Here is a 14,105-nt window from a genome sequence, read left to right as displayed (position 1 = left end):
TAATCCCAGCACTTAGGGAGGCTGAGGCAGGTGGATCACCTGAAGCTGGGAGTTCAAGACCAGCCTGAGGAACATCGAGAAACCCCGTCTCTACTAAAAATACAAAATTAGCCGGGCTTGGTGTCACATGCCTGTAATCCCAGCTACTAGGGAAGCTGAAGCAGGAGAATTGCCTGAACCCGGGAGGCGGAGGTTGCAGTGAGGCGAGATCACGCCATTGCACTCTAGCCTGGGCAACAAGAGCGAAACTCCGTCTCAAAGAAAAAAAAAGATAATTCTCAATGTGTATGCTGTTCTGCTTCTCATCATTACCAGTCATGTGAGAAAATAAGCATAATAACAAGAGAGGCTGGACAAGCTCTTACTTATGGTCAAAAAGCACTGAGACATAGGTGTTTGTTTAGCTCCATTTCCTGGTCCAGGAAACACCCAATCCCTCAGCAGGAGAAGAATATAACTAACCTATCATTCATGTCTTTGGATCTAGGGAATAATCAATTCAGAGAATAACCAAGGCACATGCTACACTGATAAGATGCTTAAGATCACAATGAAGGTTAGGTAAGTCAGAACTCAAGCCTGACCTTTACCCCTACACTCAAGTTTGACAAGATGCAGTTTTTGCCCAGTCTTCCTCTCAACCTACTAAGGTGATGCAGCGTAATGGTTAATAGCAAAAGCTCTGGAGTTTGACTGCCTGGGTGCAAACTAGTTCCGTCATTTATATGCTGTGTGACTTAGGCAAATTACTTTATTTACCTTATTTCTCCAAGCCTTTGTTTATCCATCTTTTAAATAACAACTATTTTAATTTTTATGATCATAGCTGACAATTGGTAAGCACTTTCTATGTGCCAAGCACTATGCTAAGCACTTTACATAGCTGATGTCATTTAACCATCACCACCATCTTAGGAGGCAGATATTATCATTATCCTCATTGTACAAATACAGATGTTCCTTGACTTATGATGAGGTTACATTCCGAATACCATAAGTCAAAAACATATTTAATACACTTAGCCTACCAAACATCATAGCTTAGCCTAGACTATCTTAAATATGCTCAGAACACTTACATTAGCCTCTAGCTCGGCAAAATCATCTAATACAATGACTATTATAAACTTGAATATCTCATGTAATTTATTAAACACAGTACAGTGTGCAGTATTGGTTGTTTGCCTTCATGACTGCATGGCTGCCTGGGAGCTGCAGCTTGTTGCTGCAGCCCAGCATCATGAGAACATATCATACCACGTGTCAGTAGGCCAGGAAAATATCAAAATTAAGAATTTCAAGTGCAGTTTCTAATTAACGTATATGGCTTTTGCATCATCGTAAAGTTGAAAATTGTAAGTCGAACCACTGTAAGTCAGGGACTATCTGTACAAATGAGGCACAGTTTTCTTGTTCAAGGCCACACAGTCAGTTACAAAGCAGGAGGTCCAACCCCAGAGTCTATGCTCCTCACTCCTACTACACTGGCTCTACTTCTCATAGCACCGGAATCATATGGTTGTCAGAAGATGGCAACCAACATAAAGTGCTTAGCACAGTGCCTGGTTCATCAAAGCTGGCCATTACTATTATTTTTGTTATCATCATTATCAATCCCTTTAAGCCTCTCCCAAAGATTACTACCTCCTAAGTTCCAATTTCATCTAAAAGGAAAAGGTTTTTTTCTTACCTAGCTACCACCTCACTAGAGTAGCTGGGAGGAGGGTTGCAGTCTTTTTATTTCATTTCCCTCATGTAATACAGGATAAGTACCTGAGTGGAGAAAAAGGGAAATATTTATTAGAAACATGTTACTCTATAAAAAGGAATATTCTAAAGTCTTTGTTTTTAAAAATAAAACCTTTCTTATCCTCATTAGGAAAAAAAAACTATACACTTATAACACTTTTTTTTCAAAATAAAGCAGAGATAAATAGTATTTACTTTAAACAGCAACTGTCGGCCGGGCACAGTGGCTCACACCTGTAATCCCAGCACTTTGGGAGGCCGAGGTGGGCAGATCACCCGATGTCAGGAGTTCGAGACCAGCCTGGCCAACATGGTGAAACCCCGTCTCTACTATAAATACAAAATATTATCTGGGCGTGGTGGCATCCGCCTGTTGTCCCAGCTACACAGGAGGCTGAGGCAGGAGAATCACTTGAATACCGGGGGCAGAGGTTGCAGTGAGCTGAGACGACGCCATTGCACTCTAGCCTGGGCAACAAGAGCGAACTCTGTCTCAAAAAAAATAAAATAAAAATTAAATAAATTAGCCGGGCGCGGTGGCTCACGCCTATAATCCCAGCATTTTGGGAGGCCGAGGTGGGGCAGATCATGAGGTCAGGAGTTTGAGACCAGCCTGACCAACATGATGAAACCCCGTCTCTACTGAAAATACAAAAATTAGCCAGGCGTCGTGGCACACGCCTGTAATCCCAGCTACTCAGGAGGCTGAGGCAGGAGACCTGGGAGGCGGAAGTTGCAGTGAGCTGAGATCGCGCCACTGCACTCCAGCCTGGGCGACAGAGCGAGACTGTGTCTCAAAAAAAAAAAAATTAAATAAATTTATTCATTCAGCTCCTATGTTACAGGCACTGTTCTAGGAGTGGGGCTATAGCAATGAGCAAAACAAAGTCCTAACCATCATGAAATTTACATTCTAGTGGGTGGTGACACGTAATAAACTATGGTAGAGAGTCCCTAGAACACAATGCCTGGCACCAGCAGACAGTACTCAATAAATACTTGCTAAATAATGAACAATGAATGAATAAACAATATGTCAAATAGCAAGTGCTATGCAGAAAAATAAAACAGGGAAGGGGAGCAGAGAAAGCAGAAGGCAGAGAGATAGCTTTTATTTTAAACAAGGCAGTTAAGGTATATTTCACTGATTAAGTGACAGTTGAGCAGAAACCTGAAGGAGATAAGGGAGAAGGCCATACTGACATCTGGAAAAATGATGTTCCTGGCAGAAAAAACAACTACAAAGGCCCCAAGGCCTGGCATGCTGGAGCAACTGCAAAGGAGACCAGTGTGGCTACAGCACAAGGGGAAGTGGTAGGAAATGAAGTCAGAGCAGCTGGGAGACAGTGGTGTGAATCCTAGATGGTCTTACAGACCATGGTAGGGACACTACCTTCTAATATCCAGGTGGGATTTTAATCTGGGCACCCAGGTGACAGTTTTCAGCAAAGCAGTGACTTGATCTGATATATACTTAAAAGGATTATTCTGGTCACTGTTAAAATTAGATTGAGGGGGCAAAGAACAAAAAGAGGAAGACCATTTAGAAAGCTAGTCCAGTAGCAGCAGGGCAGGTGGTGGGAAGTGTTTAAATACTGGATATATTTTAATGTGAAGTTGACAGGACCTGCTGGTGGATTGGATGAGGAGAATGAAAAAACAGATTTAAGGGAGACTCTCTATATATTCAATACAGAGATGAATAGCAACTCTGAAATGGGGAGGACCTTCCAGAGATGCAGATTTGAGAGGAGATGATCTGAAGTTTTTTTAATAAGTTCAACAGACTATTAGACACCCAAGTGGAGATATCCAGTGAATAGTTGGATATAAGTCCTGAGTTCAGGGAAAGACATTCAAGCTAATAATGTAAACTCATGAATTGTCAGGGAATAATGGCATTTAAAGTCTTGATCGAATCCAGCCTGAGCAACATAGTGAGACCCTGTCTCTACAAAAAAAATAATAAATTAGCCAAGCATGGTGGTGGGTACCTGCAGTACTAGCTACTGAGGAGGGGCGGGAGGATTTCTTGAGACCAGGAATTAAAGGCTACCGTCAACTATGATCATGCCACTGCAGTCCGGCCTGGGCAACAGAGTGAGAATCTGTCTCTAAAAAATAAAATCTTGAAAGAGAGCACCTAGGAAAAGAGTATAGACAGAGAAGGGATCCAAGGACTGCTCTGAGTACTCCACCAATGGAGGGTGAGGAGATGAAGAATAAGAAAGAAAAAGTTGAGGAACCAGTGAGGCAGGAACAGCATCAAAGGAGTGACATCCTGGAAGACAAGTGAAGCTAGGGTGCAACAGAGTATCAAATGCTACTGAGATGTCAAGAATAAAAATGGGTGAGAAACGACCACTGACTCTACATACATTTTCTAAACTTGTTCTTTCCTATTCCACGCATAACACTTTTCTTCTCTTTTAATCCACATAAAAATCCCAGTACTATCCAATGAACACACAGAAGGTTTCTATTTAATTCAGCTATATCCGTGTCTCAGAAATACAAAAAGCAAAAATCAATGCTCTTAATCAGGACACAACAAATATTACACAGTGAATAATGCTGAACAAATGCTTTGTCTGGTTGAAGTAACTGTCTCTCTGAAACAAAATCCGTAAGTCTTGCTCGTGCTTAGTAAGTGTGATCAGAGAAACGAGTTATTTAAATGTATTTTTTTTGTTCTGCATAAAGTAGCATTCATTCTTGAACTCCTTTCTCTCCCCTCTAACTCAAACCTCCTAACCAGCTTAACAAACAGCCTAAATTTCCATACATACCCCTCCTCAAAAACAAAGCAAAACATGATAAGATTCAAAAGTTATAGAAAAAGGAGTAGGCTATGCCCTGCCCCTTCTTTTTTTTTTTTTTTTGAGACAGTTTCACTCTTGTTGCCTGGGCTGGAGTGCAATGGCACCATCTTGGGTCACTGCAACCTCCGCCTCCCAGGTTCAAGCGATTCTCCTACCTCAGCCCCCGAAGTAGCTGGGATTACAAGCATGTGCCACCACGCCCAGCTAATTTTTGTATTTTTAGTAGAGACGGGGTTTCACCATGTTGGCCAGGCTGGTCTCAAACTCCTGACCTCAGGTGATCGGCCCGCCTCGGCCGCCCAAAGTGCTGGGATTACAGGCATGAGCCACTGTGCCCGGCCACCCCTTCTTTCTTTATGGGACAGAGAGTTATCAATCATTTGCTAACTCAAAGGTTAGGTTTAATTTACATTTTCTCCTTAGAATCTCTAGACAGGAAGTATAATTTCTGATGTCTTCACCTTAAAAGAGAATTACTGCTATAAAATAAAGCCTTTAATTTTCTGTGCTCTAGCAAGTATAGTCAAATCTCAATAATCTACACTAGTGAAGTAGCAAAACAATAATCACCAAAAACTGGATAATGTAAACATTCTTCATTCATATCTTTCTGAAATGACTACAACTTCTGAATTGACTGTGCTTTGACTTCAGGCCTTTGCTTCCTCGGCCTGGAATACCCTTCCCTGTCCTCCACTTTACAGTCTGCTAGTTTGAAACTCCTAACCTCAATCTGCCCAGAAGCTGGGATAACTGTTTTGGTAGAGACAGGGTCTCCCTATGTTGCCCAGGCTGGTCTTGAATTCATAGGCTCAAACAATCCGCCTGCCTTGGCGCCCAAAGCGCAGGGATTACAGGTGTGAGCCATCACACCCAGCTATACCAACCCCAATACATTTCTTACATTTCTCAGAGAACCAAGAAGTGGTCTCCTAACAGCAGCGCAGGGTCACCAGCATATGAGGTCAAATTGTTACTATCTACAATATGGGTAAGATACATTGCTTGGAAGTGCCTGTTTCTGGCTTCTGGCTGGAGGCTCACTTCCCAGTCTGGCATTTATTTATGAGAAATAAAGCTCTCCTTTCCAAATAAAAAAATTTTCCATCCTGGCTAACACAGTGAAACCCCATCTCTACTAAAAATACTAAAAAATTAGCCAGGCGTGGTGGCACACGCCTGTAGTGCCAGCTACTCGGGAGGCTGAGGCAGGAGAATCGCTTGAACCCGGGAAGCAGACGTTGCAGTGAGCCGAGCTTGTGCCACTGCACTCCATCCTGGTGACAGGGCGAGACTCCATCTTAAAAAAAAAAAAAAAAAATTTAACAGATACATTTCCAACTGTAATAACCTAGAAAGTAACAGGGGAAAGGCTCTCTCAATTTACTCTTATTTTTTATTTTCTTTTTTTAGATAGGGTCTCACTCTGTTGTCCGGACTGGAGTGCAGTGACACGATCATGGCTCAATACAGCCTCTGACTCCTGGGCTCAAATGATTCTCCCACCTCAGCCTTGCAAGTAGCTGGGACTACAGATGCACGCCACCACACCCAGTTAATTTTTTTATTTTTTTGTAGAGACAGGGTCTCACACCATGTTGCCCAGACAGGTCTCCAACACCTGGACTCAAGTGATCCTCCCGCCTCAGCCTCCCAAAATGCTGGGATAACAGGTGTGAACCACCGTGCCCAAACTACTATTACTTTAAATAAAAGAGAAATAGAAAGATAAATCTTAGGAAAGAGAGAAAAAGAAACCACTTAAAAAAAAAAAAGGCTACATGTTAGCAGGGCAATTTTTTTTTTTTTTCCAGACAAAGTCTCACTCTGTCGCCCAGGCTGGAGTACAGTGGCACCATCTCAGCTCACTGCAACCTCTGCCTCCCAGGTTCACATTCACATGCCTCAGCCTCCCGAGTAGCTGGGATTACAGGCACGCACCATCACGCCCAGCTAATTTGTGTGTGTGTGTGTATTTTTAGTAGAGACACAGTTTTGCCATGTTGGTCAGGCTGGTCTCGAACACCTGACCTCAGATGGTCTACCCGCCTCACCACCTCATCCACAGTACTTGGCCAGTACGGCAACTTTAAATAGCTATAGGCCAGGCATGGTGACTCACACCGGAAATCCCAGGACTTTGGGAGGCTGAGGCAGAAGAATCAATTGAGCTCAGGAATTTAAAACCAACCTGAGCAACATAGCAAGACCTCATCTCTACTAAAAATAAGAACAAAAAAATTAGGCCAGGCATGGTGGCTCACGCCTATAATCCCAGAACTTTGGGAGACGGGGGCAGGCAGATCACCTGAGGTCAGGAGTTTGAGGCCAGCCTGACCAACATGGAGAAACTCCGTCTCTACTAAAAATACACAATCAGCCGGGCGTGGCAGCACATGCCTGTAATCCCAGCTACTCAAGAGGCTGAGGCAGGAGAATCGCTTGAACCTGGGAGGCAGTGGTTGCGGTGAGCCAGGATCGTGCCACTGCACTCCATCCTGGGCAACAAGAGCGAAACTCCGTCTCAAAAATAAATACATAAATTAATTTAATTTAAAAATCAGCCGGCATGCTGGGCACACACCTGTAGTCCCAGTTACTGAGGAGGCTGAGGTGGGAGGATTGCTTGAGCCTGGGGGATAGAGGTGGCAGTGAGCTATGATGGAGCCACTACACTCCAGCATGGGTGACAGAGTGAGACATTCTTTCAAAAAATAAATAAAAATTAAAAATAAAAAAAATTAAATAACCATAGTATGCTTGCTGAACCAGGTAGGTTAGAGAAAATAAATGTGGTCCCTGCCCCCAGAGAACATAAGAGTCTTACTGAGGAATCCTTCCCACCCCTTCCAAACCCATAAATGTAAACATCAGGGAAAAGAGGGAAGAGATTTTCTAAAACAAGAGTTAGGAACTTAAGATAAATGCATTGGCTGTTTGGGGACAGAAAAATAATAACTGGCTAGAAAGCCTTTTGAGTTTAAGGTAAAGCTATCCCACACATCAAAGTCCATATCACAAGCATCAGAAGCCATGGAAAGGTGTAATCCATAACTAGGAGTCAAGAGGCTCAGCTCAGGTTCTAACAGGCTGTGTAACGTTGGGCAAGTCACTTCACTCCTCTAATCCAAAAATGGCTCTTCTGTAAAATGGGCGTAAGACCCTACTGGCAAAGTTGTCTGTGATGATTAAACAAGTAACGTGAAAGCACTCTGAAAGGTTTTACATGACATACCAACTTAACATAAGAGGAAGCAACAATCATTCCTATGTAGCATAAATCGTGTGGTTCAACTTCCAAAGTCTAAACCTGACTCACCTTCTTAGCCTTGTTAAACCCCTCAACCAACCTGTGGTCACTAAGAGAAGTCATGTGTGAGGCTCCAGGCAGGGGTGGGGCAGTGACTACTCAGTCAGTTGCTCCACGTCTCAGTGGCTTCATCTATAAAATGGGTGGTGTGGAATTCACTCAGGTATCCACAAGATAATGCAGGTCTGAGGAAGGGAGTGGAGATTTTACCAAAACTGCAGAAAATATTTACATAAACCTCCCACCCCCCAAGGAAAAATAACCAAAGTCATCAAATATCACACTTCCTGGACATAAGTAGAAGGACCCTTAGAGATCATTTAATCTCTTGCTTTATAAAACGGAGAACTGAAACCCTGACAGACGAGTTGTAGAAGTCTCAGAGCTAGACAGGGGCAGAGCTAGGACTAGGGCCCAGAGCCTCAGATTCCAAGGTCCAATGACCTCTTTGCCAGATCACAGCATCACCCAAGGTGTCTGTATGACATGTTACCAACCCCAAGACACATTACAATTTAACCAACGTCCAAACGTGGGCTACCGAAGGGAGAAACTGTTAAAGACTCTGGGGGAAGGAGGGAGGCTAAGAGCTGGGGAAGCTGGGGAAGCTGGGAAAGGGAAGGCTTCACTGAGGAGGTGCACTAAGTCCCAGGAGTACATAACAGGAAATTATGGAAATATTTCAGTAGGTAGTCTTGGGAAGAAAGACCTGACGGATAAAATTTTCTCTAGGGAAGAGAAATAAGTTAGATTTACAAGACCAGAAGAAGGCTTTGTTTGAACATTCCTTGATTATATGCAATTTAGTCCTTTTGTTGTCACCTGAGTTTCTAACACTTGGTAATATTTTTAATTCCCTCATCTATTCTGTCTCCCTACGAGACAGGACTCTCTGCAGAGACCACATCCAGTTTAGTGGTTAAGAATGGAGTCTCTGGACTCAGATTGCCTAAATTCAAATCCTTGCTTTACCACTTAACAGCTGTGTGACCTTGGATAAATTCCTTCACTAATCTGTACCTCTGTAAAACTGACCTAATATCACCACCCATTTCAGGAGGTTTTGTGAGCATTAAATGTGTATAAGCGGTCACAACTTATTAATGGGTTTTTAATCACTTTATAATGTGTCCTTTTTATATATAAAGAATAGAAATTACCCAAGTATATATACTGCACGTAGTAACAAGTATTGTTTTGCAAAAATGTTGTTATATGTGTGTGCATAAATGTCTTGTCATAATGTAAAATTTGTTTCTTACAGTGGTTTTTTTAAAATGTGAGACACTGAATACATAAAATAAGGCTTAGAACAATGCCCAGCACACAGTAAGCACCTAGTGCTGTAAATGTCATCGTTGCTGTTATGTACCTATTAAATGTGTTTGTAAAATTATATAAACTAACATGAAACCACTTTGGAAAATATATCTGATAGTAACGTAAGTTAAAGGCGAAAAGCCCTTCTCTTTCTCTCTCATATCCACACACAATCAGAGCCCTGCTCAGGCACCAGTTTGTTGCTTGGCCCACTAGCTACGTGCTGCATTGAACTGAAGAGTCCACAGACCGACCTAACACTCTGTCATGCTCCGTCAATCTCTGCAGAGAAATGGAGGCTTGGCGCCAGAGTGAATTTATTTTTACCTGGTTGGGGTGCTGGGGTGGGGGAGGCAAGAGTCAAGCCCATGGGGAGCTGACGGAAGCAAGTGAGTGATACAAAAAACTTTGCTCCCCCAGAGGCAGGTAGACTCAAATGTGCCACAGACAAGGCCAGACCGACAGATACCTGAGCCTCTGGGCGGGCTGAATCACTTCCCCCTCCCTATCCTCACCAGACACTGCATAAGACAGCATTTCAGCCCGCCCGCCCGTTACAGGTGTAGCTCTTATCAGGAAAAGCTGGGAGCTGCCAGATACAAAAAGGGGCTGACTACACAACAAAAGATTACCTAAAGGGCTCATTTAAATGACAAGCTCACCTAAACGTTTTAAATAGTATTTAAATTCCAAAATCCTGATTTACAGAAAAATCTGGAAAATGTGCTCACCAGTAAGGAAATCTGGAGGTCCATCCCCGACATTCTGTGACCTTGAATTAAGCACTTCATCTTTAAGTGTCTTCCTCTGTTTAAAAGAGAGAGAGAGATAAGAACACCTACCTCAGAGGACCATGGTAAAAATTAAAGATAGAATACGGTGAAATGCCTTGCATCGGATGTGCTGGCACGGGCCAATGCACAATAAACGCCTGTCCCTTCTAGACTAAAAGTGAACACTTAATTGTGGTAAACTATTAATAAGATTCACCGGCCAACTGTCCTATGAAAAAGTCAGAGGCATTCTAGTCTCTTCGTAGCTCTCGTTCTCTCCAGCACAACAGCCCATGCTACCAAATCTAGAAAAGCAGTAATTTATCTCATTCCTTAAATTAAGCAGAGGTTTCTAAATGCTTTGGTACTGTGGGGACCCAAATTATCCCTTGATACTGCCCCCTACTATCCATTATTAAGCTTTAAAAAAGCAAGAGGTTAAATATTGTGCCCACATTTTAGTTATTCGCGTTCCCGTTTCAAATTAAAGGGAGGAAAACGCGTTAAAATTAGGCCTCCGACCTTCAGACCAGCCTGTGGGGTTTTTTAGGTCATAAAACTCGTTGAGCGGGAATGGCCCCGGGGAGGAATAGGGGTGCATTCTAGAGCTTTCGGGCCGACCCCAATTTCTCGTTGGCGACGAATGCTAACCACGTGTCGCCATTTTGTGTTCAGGAAACATGGCGGCCGCCCCACCGGTAAGGAACAGGGGAGGCGGAGTAGCGCCACGTTGGCCGCTTTGCCTGAGAGATTGTGAAGCACGTTGCGCACGGGGCCCTTTCTGATCTGGCTTAGCCCAAGGAGAAAGGGGAAAGGGCAGAAATCACAACTCGTAAGCCAGCGTCTTGAGCTACACTTCCTCAGAGGGAGGAACCGGCAGAAAAGGCCTTCCAAGATGGCGGGCCCTGACGGGGCCGCCCCCGGAGAGCCTGGCGCGATGGCTGCGCCCATGGGCCCGAAAGGCAGCCGCTGGAGCCCAGGCCGCGCGGGGAAAGCCGCAGAAACGTCCTGAAGCCCTGGCCCTGAAGCAGCCCCTGAACAAACGAGGCCTCCACAGGCGCACACTATTGTTTCTAATGTCGGAAAAGGGTGCCGCGGTGGAAGCGACACAAGGGCAGGAGGTGGGGTTTCTGTGGCTTTAACCGAAAGAAACTTGCGAAACGCAAACAAAGCATTATGTAAATGGACGCCATTCTTTTTAGGACCACGTTTCTAGCACGCCCCACAAACAGCAGAGCCGCGATTCGGGAGGCGGCCGTAAGTGGGTTTCGGTCTTTCTGCCCACCGGCCACCGCTGGGAAGCAGGAGCCGGAGTGGGGGATCCATGCAGGCCGCCCGAACGCCGGGGACTAAAAGGCCCCACGTGCCCGCCCGCGCGCACCCGCTCCGTAGGCCTCGCCTCGCCACCCCTCCCCCCCGGAAGACGGCTGCTGCCCCTCCCATTACCCCCCACACCCTCGCGCAAGCGCCCTGGTCACCTCACGCGCACGTTTTAAACCCGCGGCGTCCCGGCTTGTGCCTGCAGTTTCCACCGGGGCTGCCCGTGTCGTTCCGCGCACGAGCCCCTCATGTAGGGCAGAAAAATAATGTCTATCCCGCATATACAGCACTAGTATTTCCTGTCACCCGCCAGTGCCGTTAGAGTTAATAAAATACGTAATCATTTTAAAATTTTGCCGGACTCACAGCTTCCGCCCATCGTGCACTTCATTTTCACTACTGCAGTGTCAGAAGGTTTTTTTTTTAAGGACCATGTGAGGGTTGGCGCAATCTTGTGACCTAAAAAAGACGGGTCCTCATTTTTTTTCAAGGGGTCCTGCGCAGCAAGCACTTCCGGGGTCAGAGGGTACGCGGGGTTGAAAGCGGGCTTCCCGCCCCGCCCAGACCGCCGAGGCTGCCGCCGGAGTCGCCACCGCCGCGCCCTCGCCCACCCGCCCGCCCGCCGCTCCCGGCCCCGCTCGCCCCCTCCGCCGCCGCCGCCCGCCCCTGCGACTACGCTGCGGCCTCCCGCCCGCTCCCGCTCGCTCCCGCGGCCCTCGCTCGCCTCGCGCCGGCAGTTTTGGGCCTACACCTCCCCTCCCCCCGCCAGCCGCCAAAGACTTGACCACGTAACGAGCCCAACTCCCCCGAACGCCGCCCGCCGCTCGCCATGGATGCCGGTGTGACTGAAAGTGGACTAAATGTGACTCTCACCATTCGGCTTCTTATGCACGGAAAGGAAGTAGGAAGCATCATTGGGAAGAAAGGGGAGTCGGTTAAGAGGATCCGCGAGGAGAGTGGCGCGCGGATCAACATCTCGGAGGGGAATTGTCCTGAGAGAATCATCACTCTGACCGGCCCCACCAATGCCATCTTTAAGGCTTTCGCTATGATCATCGACAAGCTGGAGGAAGATATCAACAGCTCCATGACCAACAGCACCGCGGCCAGCAGGCCCCCGGTCACCCTGAGGCTGGTGGTGCCGGCCACCCAGTGCGGCTCCCTGATTGGGAAAGGCGGGTGTAAGATCAAAGAGATCCGCGAGAGTACGGGGGCGCAGGTCCAGGTGGCGGGGGATATGCTGCCCAACTCCACCGAGCGGGCCATCACCATCGCTGGCGTGCCGCAGTCTGTCACCGAGTGTGTCAAGCAGATCTGCCTGGTCATGCTGGAGACGCTCTCCCAGTCTCCGCAAGGAAGAGTCATGACCATTCCGTACCAGCCCATGCCGGCCAGCTCCCCAGTCATCTGCGCGGGCGGCCAAGATCGGTGCAGCGACGCTGCGGGCTACCCCCATGCCACCCATGACCTGGAGGGACCACCTCTAGATGCCTACTCGATTCAAGGACAACACACCATTTCTCCGCTCGATCTGGCCAAGCTGAACCAGGTGGCAAGACAACAGTCTCACTTTGCCATGATGCACGGCGGGACCGGATTCGCCGGAATTGACTCCAGCTCTCCAGAGGTGAAAGGCTATTGGGCAAGTTTGGATGCATCTACTCAAACCACCCATGAACTCACCATTCCAAATAACTTAATTGGCTGCATAATCGGGCGCCAAGGCGCCAACATTAATGAGATCCGCCAGATGTCCGGGGCCCAGATCAAAATTGCCAACCCAGTGGAAGGCTCCTCTGGTAGGCAGGTTACTATCACTGGCTCTGCTGCCAGTATTAGTCTGGCCCAGTATCTAATCAATGCCAGGCTTTCCTCTGAGAAGGGCATGGGGTGCAGCTAGAACAGTGTAGGTTCCCTCAATAACCCCTTTCTGCTGTTTTCCCATGATCCAACTGTGTAATTTCTGGTCAGTGATTCCAGGTTTTAAATAATTTGTAAGTGTTCAGTTTCTACACAACTTTATCATCCGCTAAGAATTTAAAAATCACATTCTCTGTTCAGCTGTTAATGCTGGGATCCATATTTAGTTTTATAAGCTTTTCCCTGTTTTTAGTTTTGTTTTGGGTTTTTTGGCTCATGAATTTTATTTCTGTTTGTCGATAAGAAATGTAAGAGTGGAATGTTAATAAATTTCAGTTTAGTTCTGTAATGTCAAGAATTTAAGAATTAAAAAAACGGATTGGTTAAAAAATGCTTCATATTTGAAAAAGCTGGGAATTGCTCTCTTAAACTCTTTGTTGGTGCTTTTTTTTCCCCTCTCCTTTTAGCCTGAGGTGTTTGGAGGGAGGAGGGAGAAGGGTGGGCCCGTCCTTGGTATTCTCTCAAGCTCTTCTCACCTTATCGGTAAGATTCCATTCCCTCTGTGCCCCAACAAAGGAACATGGCAGGCTGGGCCTGCTTTGGGATGTTTCCAGGGACAGAGGGGTTCAAGTTCCAGAGAGAGGCCTCTGCCCATTTCTCTGGTAGAAACAAGGTTTTCTCGAGGGGAAAAGGTGTGCCCACTCAGTAGGACCTCTAAATGGCAGAGCGTCCTTTCCGTCTAACCAGTTCCCCCCACCCCCACCTCACAGGATAAACTTAGGCAGGAACAAAAAATATTCTGGGGTGGGAGGAGCTTGGGGAAGGAGTGTGGGGGGAGGGAAAGGAAAGGAGGGGAGAGCAGTGGGCTGGGGAGGATTGGGGGCTTGGAGGAGGGCAACAGCTGCCGGGTGGTGGTGGGACTAGAGGGGTCTTGGTTGGGCAGCAGGGGTG

General features: G+C 46.3%; 2 protein-coding genes across 34 annotated transcripts in view; one reads left to right on the top strand and one right to left on the bottom strand.

The window, feature by feature from the left end:
• The window catches only part of ASPRV1 (aspartic peptidase retroviral like 1), a 133,258-nt gene extending 121,472 nt beyond the window's left edge, over positions 1–11,786 (bottom strand). For 10 of the 33 annotated variants that reach the window (XM_063713621.1, XM_063713626.1, XM_063713624.1 and 7 more), the window contains exons 1-3: positions 9,933–11,349; positions 7,922–8,066; positions 1,691–1,773 (exon numbers count right to left, since the gene is read on the bottom strand). The gene's annotated coding sequence lies outside the window, so the exon portion shown is untranslated. Of the gene's footprint in view, positions 1–1,690; positions 1,774–7,890; positions 8,067–9,932; positions 11,397–11,660 lie in introns of those variants that run through there. The other 23 variants (XM_063713636.1, XM_063713625.1, XM_063713634.1 and 20 more) reach the window with 14 other exon arrangements.
• A 101-nt stretch (positions 11,787–11,887) lies between these two features.
• On the top strand, positions 11,888–13,584 carry PCBP1 (poly(rC) binding protein 1). The gene has a single exon (XM_002811929.5). It carries the CDS (start codon positions 12,124–12,126, stop codon positions 13,192–13,194), a length of 1,071 nt encoding a protein of 356 aa, XP_002811975.1. The 5' UTR covers positions 11,888–12,123; the 3' UTR covers positions 13,195–13,584.
• The last annotated feature ends 521 nt before the right edge of the window (positions 13,585–14,105 follow it).

The sequence above is a fragment of the Pongo abelii genome, chromosome 12 (assembly GCF_028885655.2).
Source record: "Pongo abelii isolate AG06213 chromosome 12, NHGRI_mPonAbe1-v2.0_pri, whole genome shotgun sequence".
NCBI classification, from domain to species: domain Eukaryota; kingdom Metazoa; phylum Chordata; class Mammalia; order Primates; family Hominidae; genus Pongo; species Pongo abelii.
This window is presented reverse-complemented; position numbering and strand designations above follow the sequence as displayed.

What these genes read in the sequence shown, in the direction of transcription:
- PCBP1 (XM_002811929.5), top strand. Translation starts at nt 12,124, where the DNA reads ATGGATGCCGGTGTGACTGAAAGTGGACTAAATGTGACTCTCACCATT.